The 16,226-nt window shown below is 43.6% G+C and overlaps 1 protein-coding gene across 1 annotated transcript in view; it reads left to right on the forward strand.

Annotated features, from left to right (window-relative positions):
* Positions 1 to 16,226, forward strand: part of PAPPA (pappalysin 1) — a gene marked incomplete at its 5' end in the record, with an annotated part of 240,634 nt that overhangs the window by 50,350 nt on the left and 174,058 nt on the right. Inside the window, 3 exons of the mRNA XM_046676707.1 lie at positions 2,703 to 2,848; positions 7,035 to 7,328; positions 14,860 to 15,052. Of these exons, the coding sequence (XP_046532663.1) occupies positions 2,703 to 2,848; positions 7,035 to 7,328; positions 14,860 to 15,052 (633 nt within the window). The remainder of the gene's footprint in view (positions 1 to 2,702; positions 2,849 to 7,034; positions 7,329 to 14,859; positions 15,053 to 16,226) is intronic.

A 16,226-nucleotide genomic window follows, 5' to 3' on the forward strand; every position in this document is an offset into this window, starting at 1 on the left:
CGGATTATTCTAAGCCCTTTAGACTTCCTTTAGTAATGTCCCAAATCCTCTGAACAATTCTATGAGGTTAACATTATTGTCATCGTTGTTTTGTGTATATAGAAACAGGGGCACAGGAAGCCAAGTAAATTGCCCAGGGTGACCCAAACATCAAGTGGAAGCGCTGGATTCAAACCCAGGACTCTGGATTGATAACAAGCCTTCTCACCCACCCTGCTGCATGGCTTCAAAGAATGGACAAAGATGGGACAACAGGTGTAGCTAGCACAGGGGCTGGCATACAGAAAGCGCTTAATAAATACTGGCTTTTTCCTTCTCTGATCACTAGTTCAAACTCCCTGTGAGGCTTCCAATCTAGGAAGCTGAAGGTGGGATCTCGGGAGAGAGAAGGCACAGCAGCAAGATTTCAGGTCAATATCTGAGCTTGTGCAGCTGTCCTTGGAATTAGTCAGTTCAACCCAGACATAGATGTAACCTCTCCTGGCCTTGCCTGTATCTCCAACTCATGTTAACCTGTTTTTGAAAAGCCAGAAAAATTATGGTCATGTGACCAGTTATAGGCTCTTGATGACGTGGGTGGCCAGGAGGGCTCTTTAGGTCTCAGACATATCCTAGTCTAGCGTAGTAAACGTATAGGTTTGTGATCCACAGAAGTGCTCTGTGAAGCACCAGGCAGCTGTTCTGAAACCGAGAGTATTGATAAGGAAACTGAGTCCTCATAGGAAAGAAGTGCTGAAACTGAAACTGGGACCTAAATATTTTAGCTTTTCTCTTTCGCCATGTAAATTCAACTCCATCAGCATCTACTGAATACTCATCCCGTGTCAAGCTCTGTGCTGAGAACTGGGTCAACAGAGATAAATAATGCACATTCCCTGGCTCCAGAGAGCCACAAACAGTGATAGATATAGAAGGTGAAGTGATTATTTGGAATGAAGTGAGAGTACATACAAATAGGAGATGGATGAGTACAGAGAAGGTCAAGGGGGTGAAGGTGAGGTGGGAATCAGGCAAGTCTTCCTGGAGGAATGGTACCAGAACAGACTTTGGGTTTGTTCATCAGAAACAAAATGGGAAGCAGAGTCCCGGACAGAGGGAACAGCACGAGTAAAGGCAGTGAGGATAGTGCATCATGGTGAGCGCTGCCAACGTAAAGTGGGAAATTCAAGAGAGGGAACAGAAAGAGATGATGCTAAATGGGGAGGCAGGGTCTTGAGGGCATGCTGGGGAGCTTGGACTTTACTCTTTCACTTATGGGGAGGCCCTTCTATGACTTCGGGAGTGAGAGAGAAGGGAACCGTCATTAGTGTTCTACTGGCCAGGCACTGTGCCAACTCCCCATGGAGAGACAGCATTAGGACAAAGGAAAACAGTTCCAACTAACTGTGTGACTTTAGCAAGGTATGAAGATTCTTTAAGCCTCTTTTTCCTCCTCTGGAAAATGGGGATAATAATTCTACCTACCTCAGTGTTATTAAGAAGATTAGAGGAGATAATCTATGTAAACCAGGACCGTGTAGAAGGACCCAACAAACATTAAATATTATTCTTAGACTTTGTCTCACCTACTACCTCAAGCTGCCTGCTTGCTTATTTATGTATGTTTTTATTCACTTCCAACTTTACTCAGGAAATGATTATCAGTGGCTCACAGATAAGATAGATGATGGTGGACATAAAATGGGGCTGAACGAAACAGGAGAGGGGAGCAAGGTGCCTCTCTCTATTTAGAAAATAATCCATTGAATAATAAACCTGTGGCTGATCCAAAGCTTTACCATTTATCTTCTGATGGCAGAGCCATACTCTACAATGGAAGAGTTCTTATTTATTGAGCACCTAACATATGCCAGTCTCTTTCCAAATACCATTTATTTCTCTCTCCAACATGTGTTTGTTCCGTGTATTAAAGAGCTGACGCTTGTAGCAGGGGGAATTAATTCACTTTCCAGATATGTCACTCTACAACAGCAGCCACCCCAAATACAATATCCCTTTCTAATCTAGTTTACAGACAAAGGAATAGAGGCTTACAGAATGCAGAATCATGTACGGGAGGCAGCGTGATGCCCCGGTGAAAAGAGCATAGGTTTCAAGCTAGACAGAATTGGCTTTGAAACCCAGTTCTGCAACTTTGGCCAACCTATTTAATCACACTGGGCCCCATGTTGCTTATCTTGAAAACAGAGTAATAAGGCCTCCTTGCAAGGTTGGTATAGAGATGCAAAGCAAGCCTCTTAGTGCCACTCTGTATTTGCCAAATAAATGGTCCGAGGTCCATAATGAATGAGTGAAATAGGGAAGAAGCCAATACTAGAATACATGTTGTCTCTTTCATGATCTGTGTTCTTGGTCTATATCTACTTTATGTGGCCCTGTCATCAGTCAATACAGCAGAGTCCTTAGGGGCGCAGATGTTGATCTTAGATAAATATGGGTTCTAAACTGAACTGTGGTATTTATAAGCCAAGCAATCTTATCAAGTCTCTTAAACTCACAAGGACTTAATTTTTTTACCTTCAAAATGGGATCATCACCCTTACCTTATGATAATTTTGGGGGAAGTCGATGAGGTGATGTTTATAAAGTGCTTAGCCAAGTGCCTGGCACAGAGTAGCTCTTAATTAATTGAGGAGTACCTGTTATTTGAATAGTACCTTTTTTGGATGGTGATGACAGCCAAGGTTCTTTTTCTATTACAGAGCATACTTGGATGTTAATGAATTGAAGAACATTCTTAGACTGGATGGATCAACACACCTCAATATCTTCTTTGCAAACTCCTCGGAGGAGGAATTGGCGGGAGTAGCAACTTGGCCATGGGACAAGGAGGCCCTAATGCACTTAGGTGAGAATTAGAAACTTCTTCAGGAGGAAGCTGGATTAGAACAGGAATAAATTTCATACTGACGATGATGATGAGGTGGATCATGATTATGATGGTGGCGGTGGTAGTGGTGACAGTGAACAACCCTTTTATTTATCATTTTTTAATTTTACAAAACTCTTTAGCTTTCCTTATCTTTCAACTATCAAGCAATGCTCTGAAAAATAACACAATATTGTTAACCCTGTTCTACCAATGGGGAAACTGAGATCCAGAGAGGGAATGGGGCTTATTCAAGGTCACACACAAGTCAGTGGCAGAGTCACGGTTGAAATTCAAGTTGCCAACTCTGTTCATTGATTGCTTTCTCCTGATACCCCTTGCATCTTAGTTTATGCAAATATCTTCTCAGCCTGGTAAGCACATCATGCTGGCACAGCTAGTCGTGTTGGTTTGAAAGACACCAAAGGGGCAAGAGAAAGTGAGTTTGTAAGAACTCCTTGTTCTTCCATGTTCCACCCACAAACACCACCAGGAACTCTTCTTACGTTCAAATTATGCATATCCATAAACAAGACACGTGTTTATACAAAACAATCACCAAAACTCAGAAATGACAATGGTTTCTGAACCAGGCCCTGTAAGTAAACATCGTAGTTCTTTAATTTTGATTTTTCCATGCTCTCTTCCAGTACACGTCTATATGTAGACGTCTTTTTTAACTTATGCATACTTGGAATCATAGCATAGATGCAATTTTGTGTTCTTTTTTCACTTTATATTGTGCTATATAAATTTTTCCATGTTATAGCAGTCTTCATAATTACTTCCCATCCAACTTTTTTCACTTAATATTACAAGAGAAAAGTGTCACTCTGGGTTATTTGTGTTTTTTGAAAGATGAGATTTTTAATGGCCACGTAATATTCTGTTGAGTGAGGGCACTGCAATTTGCTTAACCATTTTCCCCTCGATAGAATGTTCCTATTATTTACACCAATGAATAGTGATGATTCAGTGGGCATCTCCATCTGAGAATGGTAGAGCTCAGCAGAGTGACATTACTGGATGTTTCCTCATTCTGCCTGGTCTCTCAGTGCTACACCCGGAGTGCAGTAGCTGCTCTAAACCTCTGATATCTTGGAGATGAGGGACTCTGCAACTTCAGACAATGAAGTTGTGCTAAATCAAACTCTAAAGTTAGTTTCCTCCAGTTTGCTGTCATTTCCCAATTGCTTTTAAGAGAATGAGACCAATTTGTGGGTGTGTGTTCACATGTGTGTGGTTGTGTAAACAGACAGATAAAAAGACAACTATCTAGTGGTTCTCAACTGGGGGGTTTTATCCTCTAGGAGACATTTGGCAATGTCTAGAGATATTTTTGGATTTTCCAAATGAGGAATGCTACTGCATCTAGTGGGTAGAAGCCAGCAATGCTGCTAGTCCCCTCAATGTCCACCAGAAAGAATTATCCAGTCCAAAACATCAGTAGTGCTGAGGTTGAGAAATTCTGAGATAGATGATGGATACATAGATGGGCAGACAGACACAGACAAACAGGGGTTGGACAAAGAGAGTGTGCAACTTAAGCAAGCTTGAAGGTGATCAGCTTGCATCATGTGCCTAGTGTGATGTACAGAAATCATGCTGGCTTAGAGCCAGAATACATGGTCCTTCTCAGCTGCGACTTCACTTAGCAGTATGGCCTTAGGCAAGTCTCTTTCCTTCCCCAGGTCTCAATTTCCTCAGATTTTGAATGAATAGGTCAAACTAGACGGCCTCCAGGGACCCTTCTCAGTGCTGAAATTCTGTCCTCTTGGAAAAGCAACCAAAAGGGCCTTGATCAGAATCTTAGAAAGGTTGAACAGCAGGCTTCTAAAGTTAGGGGAAAATGCTCCTGATAATTCCATGAATTTCAGAGACTGGCTCAGGACCAGGAATATGGAAGGCTATAAATCCATAGCATGTTATAGTATTTCAGGATGATGTCAGGCTCAAGCTATTTCACCTTTTAAGAGAAGCAATGAAACAAGATTCGGGCCCTGTGCTGTTGCTCTGTGAAGAGGGGTGAATTGGGAGGGGATGAGGTAAAACAAATAGAGCCAGCCTGGACATTAAGTCTGCAACCCTATCGTGATCCCTGGAAATGCCTGTGGGGTCCTGCCCACTGCCAACCCCCCACCCCCCAAGCATTACTTCAATGTTGAAGCCTCGTGAACAGACAGAGAACCACTGGCGTTATTACAGCTGTTTATTTTAGAGCTCACCAGAGATGTAAAGTCACTTTCCCAAGATCACACAGCCAAGGCAAAGCAGAAGGAGGACGGCAAAGCAGAAGGAGGACTGCAACCAGTGTCAGGACAATTCCAGCTGACATCCAGGCTGCCACCTCCCCATCCTGAGAAATGGTGATTGTGAGCAATTCCTCTGCAAGGTGCCCCAATCAACCCAATTTATTAGAACCATTCTTTTTTACCTTTCTTTTTTTTTCTGCTGTTCCACCATGATCTCTGGAAGAAGCCTTGGGTGGGAAGGGGATTATGTTTCATATTATGATTGACAGAAAATAATTGAGAGAGATTTCCTGTCTCAATTTCTCTTCCTCCCTGCCTTTGCCTGCCCCTTCTCACACACCACGTGCGCGTGCACACACCCCCCCACACACCCTCTCATACGTCTTTATCTTTGTGCTAGAAGGCTCTGAGCAGTTCAGAATTAATAGACTCCGTGAGCCCCATGACTGAGCAAGCTCGCCCTCCCGCCAGTTCCATCTGAGATAAAACTCCCCCCACGCCTCCTTCAGGCTTGCCAGTACAAATCAGCAAGGTCCTGCCTCCTCATCATTCTTTTGTTAAGACGCTGCTCTGCACTTAGTTACTACTTGCAGGGTGCTCAGACCTGAATTTTAACCCTCCCTTAAACACACTTGGATTTTAAAATTTAAGTATCTCTTTCTGCCAGCCTCTACATATTTCTCCACTGCCTAAAATGAACAGGGAAAAATGCTGTCCATTGGTTCTACTGAGATCTCTTCCATGTATCTCCCCAAGCTAAGCAATCCTCGATCTTCGAAGACATGTGAAGCAGATCATCACTTCTCAAATTAGAACATACAGACAAGTCATCTGAGGCTCTTGTCAAAATACAGACTCTGATTCTGTATGTCTGGGATGGGACCTGAGATTCTGCGTTTCTAATCACCTTCTGGGTGCCTCACTCTGAGAGGCAAGTAGTTAGTAAGTAAGGTTCTCACTGTATGTCAAGCGCTATGCTGGCTGCTTACATGTCATTAGTTAGATCTCAGGAAACTTCTTTAGTTGGGTCAGCATTCAGCCAATATTCAACATGCATTGAATGAGATGCCATATTCTGGGCCCTGTGATACACATTAGCAGTAGAACTCAGATTATGAGCCTTGGCTTTAGAACCCAAGGATCTTGGGTTCAGATTCCAGCTTCACACTTACTGATTCTTGATCATGGGTCAGTTACTTCACCTCTTCATGAATCCATGGCTCTCTCATGGGGTTGTGAAATGATGAAGTGTGATTGTACATGTGAAGCACTCAGCACAAGGCCTGAGGATACTTAATAAACACTCGAGAAACATTGGCTACTAGGATCAGTGTTATAATGGTGGACACGACGTGGTGCTGACCTTCATGGATGTTCATGCTCATTGAGTACAGAAGTGAAGCAGTGGGGTTCAGAGACAGTAATGGACTTGTTCAATGTCCCAGAGTTGGTGAAGGCAAAATGAAACCTGGAACCGAGGTGTCTGACTAGGAGGGCTTCCTTTAAACAAAAGCACTTAGAATGTTTGTAAATCAGGGTGTGCCTTTCTTTCTAGGGAAGAGGTTGCAGCAGAAATGTTTACCAGGCCAGAAATCGAAGTCCTTGAATCCTAATCATGCCATTCCTGTTAAGTGGTTTGAAGTCATCTTAGATAAGTTGCCTCACCTCTTTAAGCTTTAGTGTTTCCATCTGAAAAATGAGGGGATTGCACAAAATGACTTTTGAGACTCCTTCCTACTCCACTGATGATTCATAGCACAAGTCGTAACAGCTTTCAGGGTAGTGGAGTCATAGGGTGGAGAAACCTGTGTTTACTTTGGGAAGCACCCCATTTGCCCTTGATTGGTTTGGGGATTCCTGCACTAGGAAGCACAATGCCCAGCTTGCTTAATGCTCTGGTTTTCCCCTTGCAGGTGGCATTGTCTTGAACCCATCTTTCTACGGCATTCCCGGGCACACCCACACCATGATCCATGAGATCGGGCACAGCTTGGGCCTCTACCACATCTTCCGAGGTATCTCGGAAATCCAGTCTTGCAGCGACCCCTGCATGGAGACAGAGCCCTCCTTTGAGACCGGAGACCTCTGCAGTGACACCAACCCAGCCCCGAAACACAAGTTCTGCGGCGACCCGGGACCAGGGAATGACACCTGTGGCTTTCATAGCTTCTTCAACACTCCTTTCAACAACTTCATGAGCTACGCAGGTAGGGCCATATACTCTGTAGAGTGCTTGGGGCTGGATGTCAGATGTGGGCTCCACTCCTGGCTCAGAGTAGCCTTGAACAAGCTGCTTACATTCTCTAAGACTTCTTCATCCCAACAATTCCTCATCCCAAACAATCGAGATAATATTCCTTCCATGAGCAGCTCAGGAGTATGAGGAAGATGCTGTATCTGAAAGTTCCTCAGGATAACACTTTAGGAAGTTGACTAGGACTGAAAGTCAAGAAACCTGAGTAGAAGACCTAACTCAGCCACTAGGTTACTTAACACCTTTGGGTCTGCCATGTGTCCTTGCTGGGCTCACTTTTCTCAAGAAAATTTCTATTTGGATTTGATCTCCATGCTTCCTTCTAATTTGGCAGCTGTATATTTCTAAGCAAATGGTTGTTGAATCTTTTTGTAAAACATAAAACTCTCACACTCTGATGTTTTATTATCAAAAAAAGAGTATGCTTTTGGTTTTGCAAATATGAAATTATTACACGAGATGGGTGTGGTTTTCTCCCAACTGCGTATATCCTATCAGCGCCCTTTTTTAAGGACTCATTCTTTGGCTTCTAGGATACCTGTACTTTCTTTTAGCAAATATCAAGGCCACTTCTAGCTCTTATAGCATGTTTGGCAAATTAGAACAAGATACCCCTTCCTCAGCGCAGTCAGAGCCCTCACCACTGGCCCCTTAAGCCAACAGTCCTTGGGTAAGACATGATCCACAAAATTGCACATGGTAACCCAGTGTCGAATTCTATTGTAATATTCAATTTAGATGTCTCTTTCCCCAACTAAAACAAGTGAGTTCTGTGAAGGCAGAGAATGGCTCTTGTACATCCCTGTATCCTCAGCACCTAGCATAGGGTCTGATACTTAATAGATGTTTGTTAGGAAGAAAGAGAAGGAGGGGGAGAGGAATGGAGGGAGAGAGGCAGTAAGGGAAGAAGATGAATAAATTCTCTTAGAACAGGTATATAAAATCGATTCTTGTCAATAACCATATCTCTACTTCTGTAAAAGTTTTTTGTTCACAAAGGACTTTGATACACACCGTCTCATTTAATTCTCACACAAATCTATGGAGTAAGAACTATCCCCGTTTTACAGATGACAGTGCCGAGGTTCACCAAAGTCATTTGCCCCAGGTCACACATATGATGCCAAGTATTGTTTTTTTTCTCTTTTACTTTTGTGACACTCTTCAAAAGAGGCCTAGCTGATGGTTGAGTGGGATATTGAGCAATTTGGGTGGGTTTGGCACTCTGTCTCACAGGTCTGCCTTGGCGGGCTTCCCCAAGTGGCTCTGTGAGAGGAGTTCTAGGCCTCTACCTCCCCTTGAACCAGGAAAGCCCCCTTCTAACAGTTTTTCATTTCTTTTGGGGTTTTGCCTCAGATTGCGTTTGAAGAGAGGATTTCCCTACTGAAACCCAATGAACTCAATGATCCCCATTGGGTCTTCCTGCTTTCCTATCTGGGCTGATGACTTCTGAGGGCCTCTCCAGTTTAAGATTCATACAGTTCAAACCTGAGGTCTCTTGAAGGTTCGGCAACCCACCCTTGGCACCATAAAGGGTCTTTAGGTTTATGTCTCTATAAAAGACCAGAGTGCTGGGTATTTCCTCAAAAGCAGATTCCCACTGGACTCCCATTCCCAGCCAAGCTGACATCCCACATCCGGTGCCCTGTCCCCTCACACAGCCCTGCTTACGTTCCATTTCTGTAGCACCTTTCCTTGGCCAGCTCAATGCACATGGAAAATAAACAATAACATGAGTTTGGAAGTTTGCCGGCCTCTTAGAAGCCTAGGAGCTGCCACTAGCTACCAGACCCCCATAAACTAAATCTTTTTTTGTTCCCCTTTGTACAGATCTAAAGGGTGATTGATTTACTGTTGTTTTTTTAAAGGAACCCCTCAGCTCAGTGACCCATTAACAGCAGAACTAATTCACTGAGCTACGATAACAAACTTACACCCGCAAAAGCGTATTCAAGGCGACCACGAGCTTTGAAATGTTTGTTTTCCTTAGGATCTCTGATAGATGAGGTGACAAAAGCAGCTGGATGAAATTCAAAATGCAGAACGAAATCGGGTTCTCAGGGCTGAGGAGAGAGATGCACAAGGGCTCTGCCGTCAAGGCAAGAGGGTGGAGACTATACTGGGTCCACTGCTTCTGGATCCTTCCTTCCTGGGTGCTTCTTCCTCAGGCTTGGTCTCTAGCTGGGTGAAGAGTCTAGTGCTGTGCTATCTAATAGAACTTTCTGTAAAAATGGACGTGTTCTGTGTCCGTGCTGTCCAGTATGATAACCATTATCCATATGTGGCTACTGAGCCCTTGAAACATGGCTAGTAAGACTGAGCAACTGAATGGTTAGTCTTAAGTAATTTTAATTAGTTTAAATTGATATAATCACACATGGCTGGTGGCTGTCATATTGGTCAGTGCATACATGCAATAATTATTGAGTGCCTATGATATGCCAAGGCAGTTCATAGGTTTGTCTCATAAAATCCTCAAAATAACCCAATGAGGTAAGCGCTGTTATTATCACACCCATTTTGCAGATGCAGAAAGTGTGGTTTAGGTAGCTTAAATAGCTTTCCCAGGGCACACAGCAATAAGGCAAGCTTTTCTTACTGTGGAGCCTGTGGTATTAATCAGTAATTATCTGGCTCCCTTTCTGATACTAGGGGAAGATTGAGAGGGTCCCGTGTGCTCAGATCAAGCAGGCACCAGGTAGCTGATGGGACCAAGCCTAGTTGAGCACAGGTGAGTGTGGTCACGCTGAACTGTCAGATAAACTCTGAGCAGGTAGAAGAGTAGCAGCTTGGACTCCATTTCCTGAAGATAGTACGCCATAGGCAGCCCACCAAGAGTACCCTCTCATCAGGGCCTCCTTAAGAGCATGGAAGCCAGACCTTCTCCAGTGTCTTGTTACTATCTTTCTGTCTTTCTGTGTATCAGGACCTTTTTTGTGTGTGAGGATGATTGTCGCTGAGCTAACATCTGTGCCAGTCTTCCTCTATTTTGTATGTGGGACACCACCACAGCATGGCCTGATGAGCAGTGTGCAGGTCCGTGCCCAGGATTCGAACCTGCAAACCCTGGGCCACTGAAGTGGAGTGTGCAAACCCAACCACTATGTCACCGGGTAGGCCCCCTGGACCATGTAATATGCACATATGCTTTGACCCAGCAATCCCACCTCTAAGGAATCTATCCTCAGAAACTAAATCAGTTGATGTGTTTAAAGATTTAGTCCTAAGAATGTTCTTAACACTCTTCATCCTCCAAATATTAATTAGGCATTTACTATCTGCCAGGCAGAGAAGAAAAATGCTTCTATGTGTGAATAATTGGAAACTGCTTACAGCCCAAAGAGAATAAATTGCTGAAATAAGTCACAAGGCATCCATATGATAGAGCATTATGTGGCTACTAAGGGTGACACAGAAGACTATTGAGGGGCACGGAGAGAAGCAAGAGTAACATAGTGGTACAGAGCATGAAATTTGGAGGCTGGGGACCAAACTTGAATCCTTCGTGTGCTAGCCTTTGACGCTGGACAAGTTACTGCTCCTCTTTGAGCCTCAGTTACTTCGTCTATACTGTGGAGGATCCTCATACTTAGCTTGTGTGATAGTATCTGTAATCATACAGGTAAATAACTTAGAACTGTCCTTGGTACCATAACTAGTGCTCAATAAATGACAACTAGTAGGATTATCTGTTAACTACTTAACATGAAAACAGTCCAGAGCCTTATGTGTCGTGTCAGACCTGGCATATATATTGTATATATAGAAATATATATAAATAAATATAAAATATAAATAAATATTTATAAATATATATTAAATGTAAATATACTTATTTGTGATATATATGCTTGTGATGATGAGAATTATAGAAATTCACTGTAGGTATTCACATAGACATGTGAATACATACACACTAAATATTAGTTGTATTATCTCTAGGTAATGAGTTTAGGGTGATATTTATTTCTTTGTAACATTTTTGACAGATTCCAAATGTTCTACAGTGGATATGATCATTTATTGTTGTTACTATTATTATCATTATTTTTAAAACAACAGAAAAATATGGATTTTTACAAAGGGCAACTTGGTTATTCTTGCACTAGACATGGGTTAGCTAGTTAAATGCTCTCCTCAGCCTTAGGAGGCAGGTGGCATCATTGCTCCCTATGTTACAGTGGGTGAAGATGAGGCTGTCCAGGGTCAGCATTTTGCCCAGGTTCCAGAGGGACTGGAGGTACCGAGTTCCATGCCCTGAACCTCCGTGCTTTGTGGCCTCCCAGCTGCAGATGGAGATGTGTTCTTGAGAGCAAAGTCCAGTTAGCAAACTCAGGACACAACATCAACAGCATGGAGACTGATTCAGGCTCCCAAGGCACTGAAATCCCCCAAGTCCTTTCTGCTTAGGGACAAGATGGGGACAGAAGAACAGGGTGGGGCTAGCTGGTCCTGGAAACTGGGATCAAGTAGCCACGGATGTCAGGAGGGGAAGAGTGTGGAGGCAAGAAGCCAAGCGGGGCTGGCTCTAGACATTAGCTAATTGAGACAGAGCATTTGTGATAAACGGAAAACCCTTTGGTACCTCACCCAAGATTCTGATAGCAACTCAGTCTCTAAGTGATGGATGGACCCTGGGGTAGATAGTTTCTGCCTTCAGCTTTAAAGTTCAGATAGATTCCTGTTCCCCTGCCAGATTCTATCACCTACTCGTTTTTCAAACGCTTTTTTATTGAACAACATAGAAATGGCTAATTTTTAAGTTATGAAGGGAAAATTCACTTCTTTGGGAAGAGAAAAGCAAACAAATCAGAGTGTATAGTGAAAAAAAGTACTCCTTTTCCGTCTCCATTCATCTTGATAAATGCTTCATGTGCTTCAGCTCATTGAATCCTCTGTGTAGTGGGGTTGATTTAATGTCTTCAATTTATACATGAGAGACCCGAGTTTTAAAGTTACTTCCTTCTTTTGGAAATGACTGATTCGTATTGTAGTCTATGCATGCACCTTAACATACACGGTGATTCCCCTATTAAAGTGGTATTTTTAATATTTTTACTATATAAATGATGATTCAAAAAAATCCCTGTACGCATATATTTCCCATGTTTATTCACAAATATCTACTATTGAATTCCTAACTGTGATATTACTAGATCAAAGAGAATGAATACTTTATGTTCCTTTTTTTTCTGCTTCCTGTTTTCCAGCACTCACACACACAAGCACTATGCCCAATCATGAGACAGTGAGCATGTACTGAGCATTTATTATGGTTCTTGGTGCTCCACTCTCCTTAATTCGCAGCTGTCTTCTGAAATAAGCACTCTTGTTATCATCATTTCCACTTTACAGGTGGGGAAACTGAGACACTGACGGCGTGAAATATCTTGCCCATTTCACTCCAGATCCTTCATGCACTAATCTAACTATATAGCCCAATTTCCTTAGCCATCATACCCTTCTCCTGCATCTACCCTATCCAGTGGCTTTTCCAAGGCTTTAGGGATGAAGTGTAAAGTTCATAGTAACCAAGAAAAACATGTCCAAACTGAGACATTTGGACTCCAGGCAATGGGGAGCCATAGAATGTTTGGTATCCAAGAAGTTACATGGTGGCATCTGGGCTTGAGAGCGATTTATGCAACTAGTGCTTGCTAAGGGACACCAGGCTCTTCCACTTCCTCCACATATATGAAGGACTTCCCCAGTGTGGTGGAAAGGAGACTGTCAAAAACTACTAAGGGGATTGGAGGCAGCTTCTGTGTATAACCTCCTTGAACCCCCTGTCCTTTCCCCGAGCTAGATTCTCAAGGTCACGTCCAACTGCCCAGCATTCGCCCAAACTTATTTTCTGTTTGTTTGATAAGGGGAAGTGAGTTTACACTGAAGGATTCCCAGTGCTGGATTTATTTTAATATCTGGCGAGCCCGGGGCTCCTCCGTCTGGGGCCCAGCTGCAGAAACCCCGACCAGGCAGACACCTCTGGGAAGTGGTGTTTTTGGAAACCAAGCCAAAACAATGCCTCGCCCTGCCTCTGGGGCAGCTGAACAAAGCTGTTGAAGGGAGAGATGGGAGGCAAGCTTCTTCCTAGGGGGGCGAGTCTTGGGTCATGGCCTTCAGTTGGCATCATAGAAAAGGGAGAGTAGGACTGAAGGTCATTAGATTTGAAGACATTTAAGAGATTGTATTCTGGCTTCCTCAGACTCAGGCTCAACTGCTGTTTATCAAGCACCTGCAGGATACTTTACCCATACAAGCTCTCATTTACACTCAGACAGAAGTTCTCCTGTTGATTAGAAGCCTGGCCTTGGAGTCTTGACTTCCCAGGTTTGAATCTCAGATCTGTCCCTAGCTCTGTGATCTTAAAAAAGCTGCTTAGCCTCTCTCAGCCTCAATTTCCTCCTCTGTAGAATGGAGAAAATGATAATATTTACTCCAAAAATAGTGGGAGAGTTAAATGTGTCCAGAGCACAGTACCTCATGCCTGGTCATACTAAGCACAAGGTAAGTGTCCCAAAGACAGTACTGTGTGGAAGGTGTCATTGTCCTCATACTCCCAGCATGGACACTGAGGCTGGATTCTTCCTAGGTCAGCCTGACTCTGTGGCCTGCGCTGACTGCATAGGACACCATGCCTCTATGGTCCTCCAGCTCCCTCCCCTGCAATCCTTCAACCTTCTTTCCCAATCTTAGCTATGCAATCTGGTAGACCTCAAGTATCTGCTTCTTCAGAAGCCTTTCTGGGTTACCCTCCTTCCGCAACACGCTGTCTCCTATTTATCGGCGGTCAGCATCACAGAGTTTAATGCCCTTGTAATAACCTTGACTCATACAACAAACTGGCCTTCAATAGACTGGTCACTCTTCAAGGGCAGGAATGTTTTCAGTTTCATCTTTCTGTGGCCCTTGGCACTGAGCAGGGAATATGTAATAGATGCTCAGAAGGTTTGTTTGAAGAACAGTGTCACTCCATAAATAAATAGCAGAATGAATGAATGAGTCGATGAAAGAATGTGAAGGAATGAGAGAAGGAGGAAGTGAACGCATAAAGGAATGAGTGAATAAACAAGCAAATGAATGAATGAATGAGAGATATTGAATGAGTAGTGCGGGAGGGAAGGAATAAGGGAATGTGTGACTTACTGGATTTAGGATTACTGGGAGGATTTGGAGCCCATGGAGAGCAGCTTGTCTTGCCCTTGTCCTTAGCCGTGACCTCTGGGTTGCTCACTCTCCAGTCTCAAATGTACTTTGTCAGTTCCATCCGGCCTCCCTTTCCTCCTGTTCCCTCTCACCTGTGTCCAGAAGTGATGACTACCCTAATTTGTTCACAGATCATTAACTCTTGAGCACTGGGAGAGGCCAGCTCTGACTTGGCAAGGACTGGGGTGCTGGCTCTCTGGCCACCAGGTGACGTCACAATGCTCTCGCATGCCGGCCTATGCAGCCAGGTTCTTATCTCTGTCTCTGCCCGCTTGCAGATGACGACTGCACGGACTCCTTCACGCCCAATCAAGTCGCCAGAATGCACTGTTACCTGGATCTGGTGTACCAGAGCTGGCAGCCCTCCAGAAAACCGGCGCCTGTCGCCCTCGCCCCCCAGATTGTGGGCCACACGACCGACTCTGTGAAGCTGGAGTGGTTCCCGCCCATCGACGGCCACTTCTTTGAAAGGTGAGTGTGGCCTGTGAAGTGTTGATCTCTCTCTCTCTCCTGCCAAGAAGAGGGAAACTTGGAAGGGAAGTGGCCTAGTAGAGGGATTTTGCTGTGTTCTTTGTCCTTGCTCTTGTTCAGTGGCTGCTACCACCACCTAGCACAGGGACTGGGCCATCTAGGCAAGCTGTAAATTTGGGGGTCAGGGAACAAATGAACAATGGCTAATAGAAAGTAATAAGTAATAATACATATTTTAAGCAAATGAATGTTTAACTTTATTTTATTATTGAAAATTTGGAATCCTCTATTGCCAGAACCTCCTCTGGGATAGAGGTACTGGTCTCCTCTCCATGAGCTTGGGAGTTGAAACTGTCTCTGGTCAGTGGGAAAACATCTTCATATACATATGATATATTATATGTATATATGTATATATATGTGTGTGTATATCTGTGTGCATATTCATATATGATATGTGAATACACATGCAAGTATATAATATACATAATTAGAATCTTGAACTGTGCCTAGGGTTTCTTTGTAGAACTGAAGGTAGAATTTTTAGAAGACCAGGGAATGATATACTGAGGCACAAGATACCTCAGTCCTGCTCCCCAGTCTGTCACTTACTAGCTGTGTGGCTTTGGGGAAGTCACTTTCCCTCCCTGGGTTTTATTCTCCTCCCCTGAAAAGTCAGTCTAATGATGCCTCCGTGGCCGGGAGGTGGAGCTCTGCATCAAATGGACTCTGTGGTGCCTTTCAGCATGGAGACCCCTTGAGGAGCTCAGGCTTAAAGGGAACTAGATTTTAAAGGGTCATGAAATGGACTAAGCCATTGACACCTGTCTTGGAACTTAGCTATAATTTAGGGATTATAGGTATATTACCCTTCTCGGCTCTTGTTGGGGGTGCTTTATCCAATAATGATGATGTAACATTGATGATGTTGAAAATAATAACCAGCTAATGATTAATTAATAGTACTCTATTATTGTGGTTGCCGTCATTATCAAGTGCTTACTCTGCGTCGGATCCTGTACTCACTTAATCTTTCCAGTGACTCTATAAAAGGGGAATCATCTTTTTCATTTGCTGGATAAGCCTGGAATTGGAGCTTAAAGAGGCTGAGATATTTGAACAAGAGCCCAGAGAAGGTGCTGGGGGCTGGGCTCCGACTCACATTTTGCAGTAC

This window comes from Equus quagga, chromosome 1 (assembly GCF_021613505.1).
Source record: "Equus quagga isolate Etosha38 chromosome 1, UCLA_HA_Equagga_1.0, whole genome shotgun sequence".
NCBI lineage: Eukaryota > Metazoa > Chordata > Mammalia > Perissodactyla > Equidae > Equus > Equus quagga.